Source organism: Aphidius gifuensis, linkage group LG5 (assembly GCF_014905175.1).
Source record: "Aphidius gifuensis isolate YNYX2018 linkage group LG5, ASM1490517v1, whole genome shotgun sequence".
Taxonomy (NCBI): Eukaryota; Metazoa; Arthropoda; class Insecta; order Hymenoptera; family Braconidae; genus Aphidius; species Aphidius gifuensis.
In genome coordinates this window covers 20,519,973-20,535,109 of record NC_057792.1, presented here as the reverse complement: position 1 = coordinate 20,535,109, position 15,137 = coordinate 20,519,973, and the positions used below count along the sequence as shown (strand labels likewise).

Here is a 15,137-nt window from a genome sequence, read left to right as displayed (position 1 = left end):
ATTTATGATTTAGATATTGATTGATTTCAAGTTAAAAATATTAAACGTTAATTTTTTTTTTTACATTAAAAATATAATATTGTTTTTTATTAATAATATAAATAATAAAAAAAAAAAAATTTTAGTATTGTGGGTGGAGTTTTTTGTGTTGGGGCATAAGTTAAACACCGCCCAGTTAAAAGCATCTGACGAATCGGTGTTATCCGCAACAAACTGGTTAAGCTTTTTATATTTTTTTTTTCAACATTATTATATTTATTATTATTATAAAAAAATTAAGGGGGAAAATTTAAGAGAGGGAGAAAATTCAAGCCAAGGAAGGCCGAGGTGAAAGAGGAAGATACTTTTTTGTTTGATGCGCAAACGCGAAACCCAACACACTGCAACACACCAACCGGCTTTCATCCGACAAAATATCGATATAGTAACACGATCAGTTGATCACGCTTTAATCTCACTATATTTATTAATAAATTTCAAAAAAATCCAACTACTGCAAGTGTATTTAATCCAAGCGCAAAAACTAAATTGCAATTTATAAAAATGCAATTATTTCCAAATAAAATTGTGTTTTTAATATTTATTTGAAAAAAAAATTTTACAATAATAATTATTTTTTTTTTTGTTAATTTATTTATTAATGTGCACGTAAAATATTGTTAAATAAATGTGAAGTTAAACTGTGAATATTTAAAGTATATATTTAAAAAAACTTTGCTCTAAAATTTAAGTGATAGAGAGAGATTTTAGTCAGACAAAAATAGATGAAAAAAAATAAATTTAAACTGGTGATTTGAATTTTTATATTTTTTAGTGTAATCAGTGTTTATTGATTATCGATTTGACTATATCAAATTGACCTTGAAACATGTGAATAATTAATAATAAATAAAGTGTAAAAGAAAAATTGAATAATCAAATTTTTATTATAAAATACTTTTATTGATTTATTTTAAATTTAATAAAAATAATAAAATTGTTGAAAAAATAAAAATAAATATGCCAAGGCCAACAAGAGAATCTTACAATGGTGAACAAAAGCCACCGTATTCATATATATCATTAACAGCAATGGCAATATGGTCATCAAAAGATAAAATGCTACCGCTTGCTGATATTTATAAATTTATTGCCGATAGATTTCCATATTATCGTAATGACACTAGAAGATGGCAAAATTCATTGAGACATAATTTATCATTTAATGACTGTTTTATAAAGGTAAGTCAATAAAAAAATTTAAACATAAATTATTTACCCAATTAATTAGCCACCTTATAAATAAACCAATAAAAAAAAAATGTTTCTTTAAAATTTCTATAGAGAAACGAAATTAATTTCGAAATATAATTTTCATAATTAATAAATTAAAATATATTTAACAATTTATTTATTTAATAATTTAATAAATAATAACAATAATTATATAAACAATTGATCAAAATAAACATTTTAATTAAAAAAAAGTTAATCAAAACTTGAATTTGTAAAATTTCGATTTTCGAATCGAAATAATTATTAAAAATTAATTCTTTTAAAAAATTTAAACGAAATAATTTCAAAACAAAAATTAAATTGGATAATTTATTAATTCAGCTAATTAAAAAATCAATTAAACAATTTAACAATAATAATAACAACTCAATAAACAAATAATGAAAATAGTTATTGAATTTATTTAAATAATAAAATTGTTGATAAATTTTATTTTTTATATTTCTACAAGGTAATAGAGTTTTTGATATAACCTGGTTGATTCCTTGCATATAACTTGATCGACGTATTCATCATCCACTTCACCGAGCATTTACCTGAAATTACACCTCCCCTTTACCCCCACCTCTTCCTTTATCAATCCCACCCTCAAAAAATACTTGCAACTGGCTAGATAACCGAGTAAATTATTGACTATCGTAATAATATTGCCAACTTTATTTGTGGTTTTTTTTATTTTTTTTTTTTTTTCTTTCATTCACTGTTATTATGTTTTATTTCCATTTTACCCTTTTTGTATATTGATAAAGACCTTTTGTATTTTTAAATTTTTTTTATTCGTTAATTTTTTATTGTTATTTTTTTCCCTTTTTTTTTTTTGTTTGAATTTAAGTACAAATTTATAGCAACTTTTAAGCACTTTTTTTTTTTGTTTGAATTATATTTCTATTTATTTATTTATTTGGTTATTTATTTATTTATTTGTATGTGTGTTCAAGTTATCTATCTGTTAAAGTATATGTATGTAAACTTGGCGTGAAATTATCTTGTCATTTTAATGAGACTTGGCACGTGAGTTTTCATCGTGTTTTAACTGTCTGACACGCAAACAAACTATTTAGTTTTATAAAAAAAAAAAAGGGTTTATAATATATAAACATATTTATTATTTATTTAATTTAATAAATATATTATTATTCAATTTTCAATTTTTAATTTATTCTTAAATAAAATTTACATTTAAAATTATTTCTTTTTTTATCTTGTTTATATTTAAAATTAATTATTTAAAAAATTTCTTTTTTATTTATATTAACAATTATAATTCAAGTATTCATTTTAGCTATTAAAAATATTTTTTTTCTTTTTATTATCATTTAATTGTTATAATTTTTAATTAAAAAATTAAAAATTCATTTTATCTGATTTTTCAAATGTCAATAATAAAATGAAAAAATTTTTTAAAAATAGAAATATCATATCAAAAAAAGTTTTAAATAAAAAAAAAAAAAATTAAAAATCACCTGTCATATTGAAAAATGTCTGTCAAATGTCAAAAAGTTTAACTAAAATATTTTACCAATTTTCTTGTAACACGCAATATAAAATTCATAATTAAAACCCTCAAAAAGTTGTTGAACATGCATAAAGTATATACCATTAATAACAATTTTATCCATAAAAAAAAAAAACTAAAAATTTTGATCTCAGGTACCAAGAAATCCTCACACAAATCCGCCAGGTAAAGGTGCCTACTGGGCACTCCATCCAGCAGCTCTATCAATGTTTGAAAATGGTTCATATTTACGTCGAAGAAAGCGTTTTAAATTACCAAAAGAATGCAAAAATGATAGCAAATTATTATCAGAACATACTTCAAAATTAACAACAGTATCATCAATTGATTATCATCATAATTCATACTATCAAACAAATCAATATCACAATCAAAGTATTGCATTAACACAACAACAGTTAGATTTTTTAAATATGACATCTGGTTTAAAGCACAAAATACGCAAAATACCAAATTTATTATTAAATAATGATGATGATAAAATTATTAAAAATAATGATGATACAACTAGTGAATTATTTATGGAAAAAAAATTAAACACAATAAGGCCAAAGACCCTTGTAAATTCATCCAAGTCTTTCAACATTGACAGTATTATCGAAACCAGTAACTCGAACGACCAACGGCCAACCAGGTAATTTTTTCATTTTTATTTAACAACTAGTTTTACCATTATCATGTTAACAATGTATAGCATTTTTTTTTTATATTATTATATTGTCAAGAAGGAAGTTTATAAAATGTAATGGAAAAATTAATATTGTAGTAATTTTATTTTTTTTTTTTTTTCATACAAGAACAAGTGCATTTTATTATTTAGCTTCGTGTCACCCTTGGACGACCTGGTGCATTGTGGTTTACAATCATGATGTGTGTTTTTATATATAAAAAAATACCAATAATAATAATAGAATAGATGTAGATATTATTTATTTATTGCTGATGTTTATTGGTATTTTTTTTTTATGATATACTTGTATGGTAAACTAGGCGTGACATGCTTGTTATTACCTGTATTTTAATATTTTCTAGTAGAAAAAAAAATATTTATTTGTTTATTATTTAGTGGAGATATTTTTATATTTATTAAAATATTTTATGGTATTTTGAATTGTTGTTAGAACAAATTTGTTAACAATGCTTTTGAATGATGTTTAGAAATTTTTTTTTTAATTACTATTTAACGAGGTTGTTGAAGAAATTATTGGATTTATTAATGTTAATTTAGTATTAGAAATGAATTATTAAAAAATTATTATAGTTATTATTTTTTATAATTTAAACTAGCCAATTTAATGATAAATAATTTTTATATATTTTCTTTACAGAGATGCTGATGTAAGAGTTCCCATTCCTGAAATAAATTCACAAAATTTATTAGCATGGCATAATAGCAGTACACAGTATCATCCTATATCAAATCCACTTGTTAATTATCCTCTTCATCTTCATCAAGCTGCTGCTGTTTATGCTCTAGCAACAGCAAATATATTTGCATCACAAAAATTTCAAAACATTCATGAAATTGGATCAACAACATCACCATTTTATAATATATATCCTGGTCTTTTACACCTTGAACAAAGTCATTTTTTATCTGCCTATCAAGATGCAACATTTGGACAATCATCAACATCATCAATGAGAAATTTAACAGCACCATTATTACCAACAAATCATATTCCAATTATAAATTCACCCCATCTTGAAATAACAGAAATTCCAAGTTTTTCATCATCAGATATTTCCAATGATTTATCACCAACTTGATGCTTTTATTTATATAAATAAATATTTGTAAATTTTTAACAATAAAGTCGTTTATTTCCACGTAAACATTCCAATGGTTTTTTTTATTTTTTTTTTAACTTTCTTTTTATTTACAGCAAACACACGTTATTATCTGAAAGCACCAACATTAAAATACTGTTCAGACACTAGAAAAAAATTAGTGTATTTATAAATATACATGGTACTTATGGTGGTTACCTTTTTTTTGTTTTTTGTTTTTTTATTTGAGATAATACTGACAAGGCTGTTGGAATTTTTTAAACACTCGAAAGTCGGTTTGTTACAGAAGAAATAATTATGGAAAATGGAATTTAGGAACACTCTGCCACATGATCGTGATCATCATCATGATCATCATGAAAATAAAACAAAATTTAGTGCTGTGATTTATTATTATTTTATTTTTTTTTTTGTGATAATTATTATGATTGAAGCACGAGATTTTTCATAACAATATTCGATGATTTTTATTACCATAATTTTTATAACAAATAGAGTATAATTTTGTTTTTTTTTTATTTTCATTTTTCAAGTAGGAAAACGTGTAAGTGTATATATATTTTAACAAATTTTTCTATTAGGCACTATATTTATTTATTTAAATTAATTTTTATTTTTATTTTTTTTCGATTTAACTCTTATTTTTATTCACGTAATTTTAGATTTTATTTTTGTTTTTTAATTAGGCTCTTTGACAATTTTTTTCATTTATTAGTAACAAATATTATCATCAACAATATGATAATTTTTTATTTGTAAAAATTGCGAAATTGGCTTTTTTTTTAATGCTTTCAACTATTTTTTTTTTTTATTACACACCTGTTCAATCAATTTTCTCATTAACTTTTTACCTGATAAGCATTCACAGCCCACGTAAAATTATCATTTAATTATTTTTTAAAAAATAATATGCGTATTGCAGCGTTTTTTTTATTTGAAAAAAATTAATTTTTATCAATTTTTTTGTTAAAATAAAACGAAATAATTATTCCCAGTTTTATTTTTAAAACATTATTATTATTCTTTGATAAAAAAAACCTCAAGAATACAAGAGTGTATTTAATTAACTTTTTGATTTTCAGTAAAAATATGAATTTATGTAAATCATGATAATTTTTTATGAGGCGAAATAAATAATATTTTTTTTTACATAAACAATTATGTATTATATTTTTTTTTATAAATATAAATATTGCACAATCACGCGTTGATAAATTTTATAAATTAAATATATCAGAACTTAAATGACTATTTATTATAAATAAAATAAATTATGTAAATCATCAAAAATAAAATAAAAACACTTCATAATTCATAACAATTAATAATAATAAAAAAAAAATTATAATTATTATTCAAATTATTAATTTATTCCTCCATTTTTTTTTTATTTTTCATTTTTAAGTTGAAAATTATTACGTTGTCAATGAAATTTTTTTCTATGCAATTTCGATTATTTTATTTCGATTTGAATTCAGTCAGACAATACGGAAGTTTATTTATATTGTTATGATTTTTTTTTTATATAAACAATGAGTTAATAAATTTTTTATGAAATTTATTTTTTTGATAATTGTAATTTATAAACAAATATGATTTCTATAATTAAAAAATTAATTAATAATTGTGTTTGGTATTTAACCGTTGGAAATTTGTAATTTTTTTTTTCTTTTTTTTTTCGATTTTCTTACAATAGTAGTATAGAAAAACAGCGTGGATATTTTGTGAAAAAAGTTAATATTAATATTAGTATTAAATACGTAACATTTTCGTCCTATTATTTTTATTTTTCAAATATTAATTATTTGGTTTTTTTTTTATTTTAATTATAATTAAACTTTCAATAAATCCCGAGCGTATTTTTTTTTTTTCTTCTCACAATATATGCCTATATTTATTATTCAGCATCGACGAGTTGAAAATTTACGTTCAAGTTTTGGTGTGCGTATGCAAATTCTGTAAATAAAAAAAAATAATAAACATATTAAAAAGTTATAAATAATATTAAATAATCAAGCAAGCATCTTCAAAAATTTTTTCTCCAAAAATATCTATAGAAACCATTTAAAAAAACGACACACATTTGGAGAAAAAAAAAAGAATAAAAATTCGAAATACACAAGACATCATGGTAAAAATTCCTAGAAACTTCAATCAAATAAAATAATAAAAATAATTTATCAATTAACAAACATTTTCATGCAATAAAAATTAACTTGTTAAACAAATTTTAAATTTGTTTTTCTTGTTGGATGCCGGCTTACCTATTTTTTTTTTTATTCATTCAGTACTGGCAGTAAGGACCTTTTTAATAAAAAAAAAAACAAGAATAATGTGAAACGTGAAAGATAAAAGAAACAGTGTCGTAGAATTATAACAACTGTGTAATAATAAAAAATAAAAAAAAATAGATACAATTATGTAGAAAAAATATAGAAATAGTAATTATAAAATAGCAACTTACAATTCAATGCTTTGAATGGTTGAAGTTGAACACATTGTGTCAACTTTAACATGACAATGTTTATGACATTTTAATAAACAATCTCGACACTCATATCCTTGTTTTCCAAGTCTTCTTGCTAAAGTTCTTTTGCAAACTTCACAAACAGTTCCACTGAAAAAAAACCAAGTAAAAAAGATGAATAAAAAAAAATATTCCAACATTATTTTAACGCCAAGATGTTGCCCTCAATAAATATCAGTATATTTTTTTTCAAGCACATACTTAAACATTACGAAAAAATAAAAAAATTAAAATCAATATGTATATTACATACCCAGTCATGTGTTTCGCTATAAATGTATGATCATTAAATACATGTAATTTTGTTCCTTTTTTTCTCCATTTACTTTTTTGTGCAAGCGACAATGGCACCAGGTAATGTCTAGAAAAAAATAAAACAAATTAAACAAATTGCCTCTTATTAGTTTGTAAATTTAAATAAAATTTATATTTTTTACTTTTTAATGCCATTTTCTAATGTTTCAAGAACTAATGTTGATGCCTCGTTGATGTAAGTTCTTGTTGATGTACCACTTATTGCGGATGCTTCACTCAGACTTGATCTTCTTGATTGTTCTTCACGTCCTGGTACCAATAAGCCTTTTTTATCATTTATAAATTTAATATTAAATTTTTAATTTAGTTTAATAATTACCAGAACCAGCTCGATCAGCAGATATTGATCGTGAATTTGCATCTTCATGATTTGGATCGTCATTTGGTCCAGCTGATCTACTTCTTGTTTTTGATCTACTTAGTCTTTTTTTAATTGTTCCAAAAAAATCACGTCGTTTTCTTCTTGTTCTTCCACGTTCTACAGAAAAATTTTAATGAATAATTTTATTTTTGTCTCTAGCAAATTTAAATTTTGACTTTATACCTTCTGAATTTGATGAGTTTGGCGTGCTTTCTGGTCCTGAATTGATGCTGCTATCTTGATTTGCATGCTAGAAAAAAAAATTTAATATAATTTAATCGGTTTATTTTAAATACAGGAAATTACCACATCAAGTTTTGTTATTTTTTTGAAATTATTAACACTTGTTTCATATATTTTTTTATATTAAAAAAAATAAGCAATTGATTTATTGTAAATTAGTTAAAGTTTAATAAATAATTAGGCATTTTTAAATAAATATATTTTAAATAAAAAATCTAATATTATTATTACCTGGGGTGAAAGTTCTTGCCAGCTTCCATCTTCTGATAATGTTACCTGTTGAATTATCAAACGTACTTTTTATGTTATCATTCACATGCAAGAATTTAATTTTTTTTTAAATAAAGGATTAATATGCAAAAATGTTATTTAAAAAATTCGTAAACATTACTTAAATATTATCAACTTGTTTATTTTAAATTTAAAAAAAATCTAAAAGCATATATTTTTTAAAAAATTATCTGCCAATTGTTTTGAGCTTTACTAATTATTATTTTTGAAAAAATTAATTAATCTAAATAATTCAATTGTTAAATTAGATTTTTTTTTTACCTTAAGAATTTGGCGTTCAATCTGCTGTTGATGAAAAATAAAAAAGCAAAACAACACACTTTATTATTAAAGGACATTTTTGTTGTTTGAATTTGTTTTATAAATATTTTTTGTTTGAGTCTTTAGGACAGTTTGTTTATAAAATGGAATAAACAAAGGATAAAACTACAAAATAAAAAAAATTAAAAAAGGTAATTATTAATAATCTCACCCTCTGTTGACTGTGAACAATAAGAGTTCCTTTATTTCCATTAATTTGACCAGTTCTATAAGGCGAATCAATTGTCGAACCATTTGTCAGATAATCTGGAAGAAGATTCAATCCTACCATAAATAATAAAGCAGAACAATTTAGTCATAAATATTCCTTAAAAAAAAAAATTACTATCTAATATAATTTCCAATGAAAAAAAAAAAAATAATTGACAAATAAATTTCTCTTCTTTTTATCTACAAGGATCATTCCAATTCATGCTGATTCAAATGAAATAAAAAAAATATGAAAATTTATGACTACCATGGGTAAACTAAAAACCGACGATTAAAAAAAATTATAAATAAATAATAACAAATCAAAAAACAAGCATATAATTAACATCCCATTAATTGACATTTATTTTAAAATAAAAAATACCAAAAATAAAGTTAGTTAAAGGGGGTTTTTTAAATTTCAACTAAATTGGATTACAAATATTTCTAATTAAAAAATTAAATAAATAAAAAATTAATTGAATGCCTTTGTCAGATAATATAATTAATTAATTACCCCCCGTTGATTGAACAGAAGAGTCGTACAAGATAAGTGTGCTGTTACCATTGTTATAATTAAGACTATTATTGCTGAGTTGATTTGTTGGACTGTATGTACGTGTTGGTGATGACATTGGTTTTATTGTTTCTTTAACTTTAAATGGTTTATTTCCAATTTGTGGTACTTCAGCACCCTCAATAAATAAAAACTAAAAAACAAATAATAACAAAATTAATTATCAATTTAAATTTGTATTATAAATTTATTTAATTATTAATAATTACTTCAACAGTTAGAGTGCCAGTAACTTCATCAGCTTCATATGGTCTTGCTTGAAGTGGTATAATTTGTCGTTGACTTGGATTAGCCAATAATTCTTCAACACCAACAATACCAAGACCCAAAAATCTTTGATTTTTATTAGCATTGTCATAAATTTCAATTAATACTTCACTTGTATTGTGTGTAACATCACTAAAAATATTTTTTTTAAATGAATAAAATTATATTTTTTAAAATAAATTATTTGTTAAATAATAAATTGTAAATATTACAATAGAAATGCTTCATCCCAGACTGGATTTGATGTTTCTTTTTTAATAGCTGTTTGATGTTTTTGAGGTGGTTCATCCAATTCAACAACACACAATGGCATACTGCAACCTTGTTCGCCACCAAGGTCATTTGCACGAACAACTTTTACGAGTAAACGACGATCACCAGACATGTATTGTTGATTATGGTGTTGTTGTTGTTGTTGCTGTTGTTGTTGTACTCCTCCTCCTCCTCCAATTGATCCTTGTGTCTAAATAAATAAATATAATATTAAATTAATTTTAATGTTGTTATTATTATGCTATTGTTATTTATTTATTTAGATTAAATTAATCACCATGCCATCATAATGTACTGGCATTGAATTAAATCCAGACTGATGAGATGATTCTCGCCATAGCCTTGGACAAGTTGGATACTTTGATAAATTAAAATGTACATTTGTTCCTCTCAATGCACCAGTTACAATTTCAATGACAACTTCTTGAAGTTGACTTTCATCTAGATCCTTTTTTATTGTTCCAACTTGTGCCAATGATACTTTTACCTTAAATTTAAATATTAATAATCAAATTAAATATATTTTTGTCATTTTAAAATATCAATTTCGACATAGAAATATATCAATTTTAGTTGTAAAATATCATTGCATAGTTTAAAAATCATTTAAATAAATTGGAGATTAATTTATTTGACTTGTAAATTGATGAATGATTTATTACCTCTGGCCAACCATCACATTTGACATCCAATAAAAGTTTTTCAGTGATGCAAAGTATGTTGAGACGTGCACGAAAACGATTAACATTAACACGATAATGACTTATTTCAACTTTATCACCTTTTTGACGAAATGCTTTCAATTGAAGTGCTGGTGTTGCTTCACAATCACAAGTTATTGTCTGCAATAAATAATTATTAATATTCAAATTAATTGAAATTTAATTCTCGTCGAAATAAATAACTTACAATATCATTTTTCGTATCACATTCACAAAATATATTTGATAAAATTGGCGTTTGAGTTTCTGGAAGAACACGAACAAATTCAACTCCAACTCCTTGCTAAAAATATAAAATAATTATTAAAAATTTTAAAATAATAATTAATAATTATTGTTAAATTAATTTATTGCTAGTATTTTATTTATTTTTAATTTTTTTTTCAGTAGAAAATAGGTATTTATATTTAATTTAGTTTGAATATTTAAATGCATAATTTTTTCAACATGGAAATTAAAATTTTTATAGAAAAAAATTAGCAATATTCATTTTATTTTGGGAAATGACATCAGTATTTTTGCCACAAGGACGTTCACAGTCGATGACGAAACTTATGTTCAATCTCATATATTTTTTTATTTTTTTTTTTTTTGCATACGTGACGTAACGGGATTGACCTCAAAAAATAAAGATTAAATAAATAAATTAAGTATATAATTCGTATTAAATAAAGTAAAATAATGGAAATAAAATTAAAAACAATTTTAAAAAGTTGACCTTGAGTTTTAGCGATAATAAAAAAAAAAAAAACGATAGTAAGGAAAAAAAAATAGCCGGCTTGATAACAATATATATTTATTGTTTAAAAAAAAATATAATAACAAGATTTAAAATATTTGTCGTGTATAAATTAATTTTATAACCAAATTATGATAATTTTATGTTTGAAAATTAATTAATATTTTGTGATTAATTGTGTTTATTAAATTGCAAAATTTATTTAAACACAGCTGTCTAAATATTGACTCTAAAAAATCATTTGTAATATTTTTAATTAATCAAATAAATCCAATTTCGAAAAATGATATTACTATTCATGAATTTCTATCGAAAAAATTTCGTTAAATTTTTTTTTTAAATATAATTGTTTTATTAATAAACCGCTTAAATTTATTGATCTTTGGGGTGATTATTTGTGGGGCAAATTATCCGGAAGAAAATAAAAATATAAAATAACGAAAAAAAAAAAAAAATAAAAAGCTTCTTTGATTTTATTTCGACATTTATACACGAGGTTCCTTGAATTTTAGTTTCGAAAAGTGGGTTACGATCTCCCGGCGCATGCTCTTTTAAAACGAGCACTATTTTCATAGCCAAAGCAAAGATAATTTATAATGAAAAATAAATTTTACAAAAATTTAAATTAATTAAAAAACAAATAAAACAAAAAAAACCATATAAATGTTAATAAAATCCAGTCTCAACAAAAACTGGCATTTAAATTCAATTATTCGTTTTTTTTTTCAACAAGTTGTGACCTTCCCTCTTTTTTTATTCTTGTACATATTCCCATCAATATTTTATTTATATATATTTATTTACCTCTTTTGAATAAAGAAAAAATAAAATCTAAATTTAAAAAATTTGTCATCTTGTTTACAGACTTATTATTTATAATTTTGTATATAATTAAAAGCAAAAAATATAAAAAATTACCTCATCAACAGAACTGGCAACAAATTCATTTAACGAAATAACCCAGGTAGCAAGAAGTTCATTAAGTATAACATAATCAGAATGTAGCCATACAATAAGCTCATTGACCCAACGTACAGCATCACAATCAGCACCAGTTGCTGCTGGTAAATGAAGTGTTCTTGAACTTCTTGCTGGACTTAATAATGGTCCAGATGTTTTTCTTGTTATTCTTTTTCTAACTGGTGGTGTTGGTGGTATATATACACCACTTGATGATACACCACCTGATCCAATAACACCTGATGATGATGACAATGAAGATGCTGATTTAGCCATTGCAATTTTAATTGGTTTTTCAGTTGTAAATAATTTACTTGCAATTGAACCAGCAGATACAACACTTTCACCAATTCCATGAATACCACCAACACTACCACTACCACCAATAACACCATGATATTCTTTTGAAGATGATGAAGATGATGATGTTACTTTTGATGTTCTTAATCCAACACTTGCACTTACACTATCAACAATTTTATCACTCAATATAAAACGATTATAAATATATTTACCAAGACACAATACTATTAGACCAAATAACATCCAACCAAATATTAACATTGATAATGTATCCATTGTAAAATCATCTGATGAATCAAATGTGCATATTAAATCGTCAACTCGTTCGGCCAAGTCGGCCATATTGCCCCATCGTTCTGTTAACCAAGTCCAATTGGATTCCAAAAACATTCTTTTCTATTTTTAATACTTGCTAGATACTCTCCCACCAAATATACTCAACCAATACCATCAACAAAAACCAACCACCTCAAGCAAATTGTATTCCCTTTTTTTTTTTTTTTTTACTTTTTTCTTTTCAACTTAAATATTAGATGCTAATAATAACTGGTAGTTGAAGCCTGGCGATCAACACTTTAATACAGGTACTTTTTTCTCTATTTCTATTTATTTATTTATTTTTTTTATTTCACTTTTTGCAGTGTCAATTATTTATTTTTTTAATAGTCCATTTATTTATCTGAAATAACAAAAATATTTATCAATAAAAATTCGTAGGTTTTTTTTTTTTTATTGATAACACTGATCACTCATTGGTGATTAACTTTTTGGAAATTTTTTTTGTATTATTATTCAAGAATCTTAATTGATTATCAATGTCTTGTAAATTTTGTTTTTTATTTTAGATAATATTTCTAATTTAAAAAAATACATCAACTTTGATTTCGATTAAATTTAGAATAATTAATAAACTTTCAACACATGATAACAGTCTTTTAACAATAATATTATAATCTTAAAATAGACTATATTTAAAAAATAATAATATACATTTTTTTACTCACATTTGTGGTCGATGAATTAATGCATATTTTTTATTTCAGTATCAGTAAAGTAGACAGTAGGTCACAACAATAAAAAAACCAGCAAAATAACAAATAATTTTTTGTATTATTTTTCTTGTGTCACTGGCACGTGTTAGTATTTGCCCTCGTTGATATCATTCGTCTTGGCAACATACACTTTGATCCAACCAATTCATTCAAAAATCACAATCGAAAAATTTCAATTATCCATCAATGTAATGGATTTCTGTCGAATAAAATTATATCAATTATTAAAAAATCCACAAATCATGTAGAAAATCTAAATAAACAAAAAATACATTTATTATTAATGAATTTATTTATTTTTAAACTTGACATAAATTATCGAAATTATTCGAAAAAAAAGAGTAGAAATCTTTAGTAAAATTTCGAAATCGAAATAAAAATGAAATTGTCTCACCTCAGTGTTGTAGTAAAAAATAATAATTTGTATAAATAACATCCAGCTGTGATGATCACTAACAATTTGTCTGATTTTTTTGATGAAAATTCTCAACGTATGTAACACACTCAAGTTGCCATCGTCGACACATTGAATCTCCTTGTCATACTGCCTGAAAGTCTGAAACACTCCTCGTAAAAATGAATAAAAAAAAATACATATATCTTGATAATATGTATATATTCTTTTTTTTATTATCGTTTTCCTTTCACAGTGTGTATGCCCCACTCTCTTGTGACTCACATAATTCTTTCCCACTTGCTCTTATTATTTTATTTTTATAAAATTATTTTTTTTCTATGTATACGATGTGTTTGTTGCAGTTGCTTGTTCCTGTTAATGTTTTTCCAGTATCGATCACATGCGCAATGTAAAAATATTACTTTGAGCATCCACACACCTTATTTCTTATCATTATTTTCTTTTGATAATATTAACAATTAATTATTAAACAATTGAAAATTAATTTAAAAATTCAATTTGCCAATTTAAATTAATTGTTTTCATTGAAAAAAAATCTTTACATATGATATTTTTTATTGTTGTCAATCATTTACATACAAATACATTTTTTTTTTTTTTAAATTTTTTATTCAATCATCAAATGTACCTTAGAAAGATTAAAAAAAATGAATTTAATCATTGTTTTTTTATTTATTTCTTTTGATGATTTAGTTTTTTAATTTTTTTTTTTAGTAGTATTTTGTGACACTTGATTTTATAAATCGTACAATTTGAATACAAATTATTTTTATAATAACTTAACATCTAGAGTCTCAAATACTATGTGGCGTTTTCAAATCGCTTCATGGTTTGTTCATTTTTTTTATTTATTGTTATTATTAATATGTATAATTATTATTTATTTATGTTTTTTATGTATAATATTTATATATATACGTCCTGACTTTCCCAGTTTTTAAATATTATCCCGGATAAATTTATTATGAATTTTCAGGGCGACAAAATTTTATTTAAA

At 23.2% G+C, this 15,137-nt stretch overlaps 2 protein-coding genes across 14 annotated transcripts; one reads left to right on the top strand and one right to left on the bottom strand.

Moving 5' to 3' along the window:
• The first annotated feature begins 624 nt into the window (after positions 1 to 624).
• Positions 625 to 4,616, top strand: LOC122858457 (forkhead box protein D2-like). The gene is made up of 3 exons (XM_044161380.1): positions 625 to 1,221; positions 2,926 to 3,425; positions 4,120 to 4,616. The coding sequence occupies exons 1-3, from the start codon at positions 1,000 to 1,002 to the stop codon at positions 4,559 to 4,561; spliced, it is 1,164 nt and encodes a 387-aa protein (XP_044017315.1). The 5' UTR covers positions 625 to 999; the 3' UTR covers positions 4,562 to 4,616.
• Positions 4,617 to 6,454: 1,838 nt separating this feature from the next.
• On the bottom strand, positions 6,455 to 14,624 carry LOC122858454. Of its 13 annotated transcripts, XM_044161371.1 has the most exons (19): positions 14,117 to 14,623; positions 13,675 to 13,975; positions 12,326 to 13,349; positions 10,856 to 10,951; positions 10,609 to 10,788; positions 10,224 to 10,433; positions 9,886 to 10,136; positions 9,616 to 9,805; positions 9,347 to 9,539; positions 8,792 to 8,904; positions 8,581 to 8,604; positions 8,260 to 8,304; positions 7,969 to 8,035; positions 7,744 to 7,902; positions 7,547 to 7,688; positions 7,363 to 7,470; positions 7,047 to 7,199; positions 6,847 to 6,886; positions 6,455 to 6,538 (listed from the first exon to the last, which is right to left on the bottom strand). In XM_044161371.1, exons 3-18 carry the CDS (start codon positions 13,058 to 13,060, stop codon positions 6,859 to 6,861), a joined length of 2,694 nt encoding a protein of 897 aa, XP_044017306.1. In that variant the 5' UTR covers positions 13,061 to 13,349; positions 13,675 to 13,975; positions 14,117 to 14,623; the 3' UTR covers positions 6,455 to 6,538; positions 6,847 to 6,858. The 13 variants fall into 13 exon arrangements, with proteins under 13 accessions (XP_044017306.1, XP_044017301.1, XP_044017300.1 ...); XM_044161366.1 differs by lacking the exon at positions 6,847 to 6,886 and having other exon boundaries at positions 8,581 to 8,601; positions 14,117 to 14,624; XM_044161365.1 differs by lacking the exon at positions 6,847 to 6,886.
• Between the last annotated feature and the right edge of the window lie 513 nt (positions 14,625 to 15,137).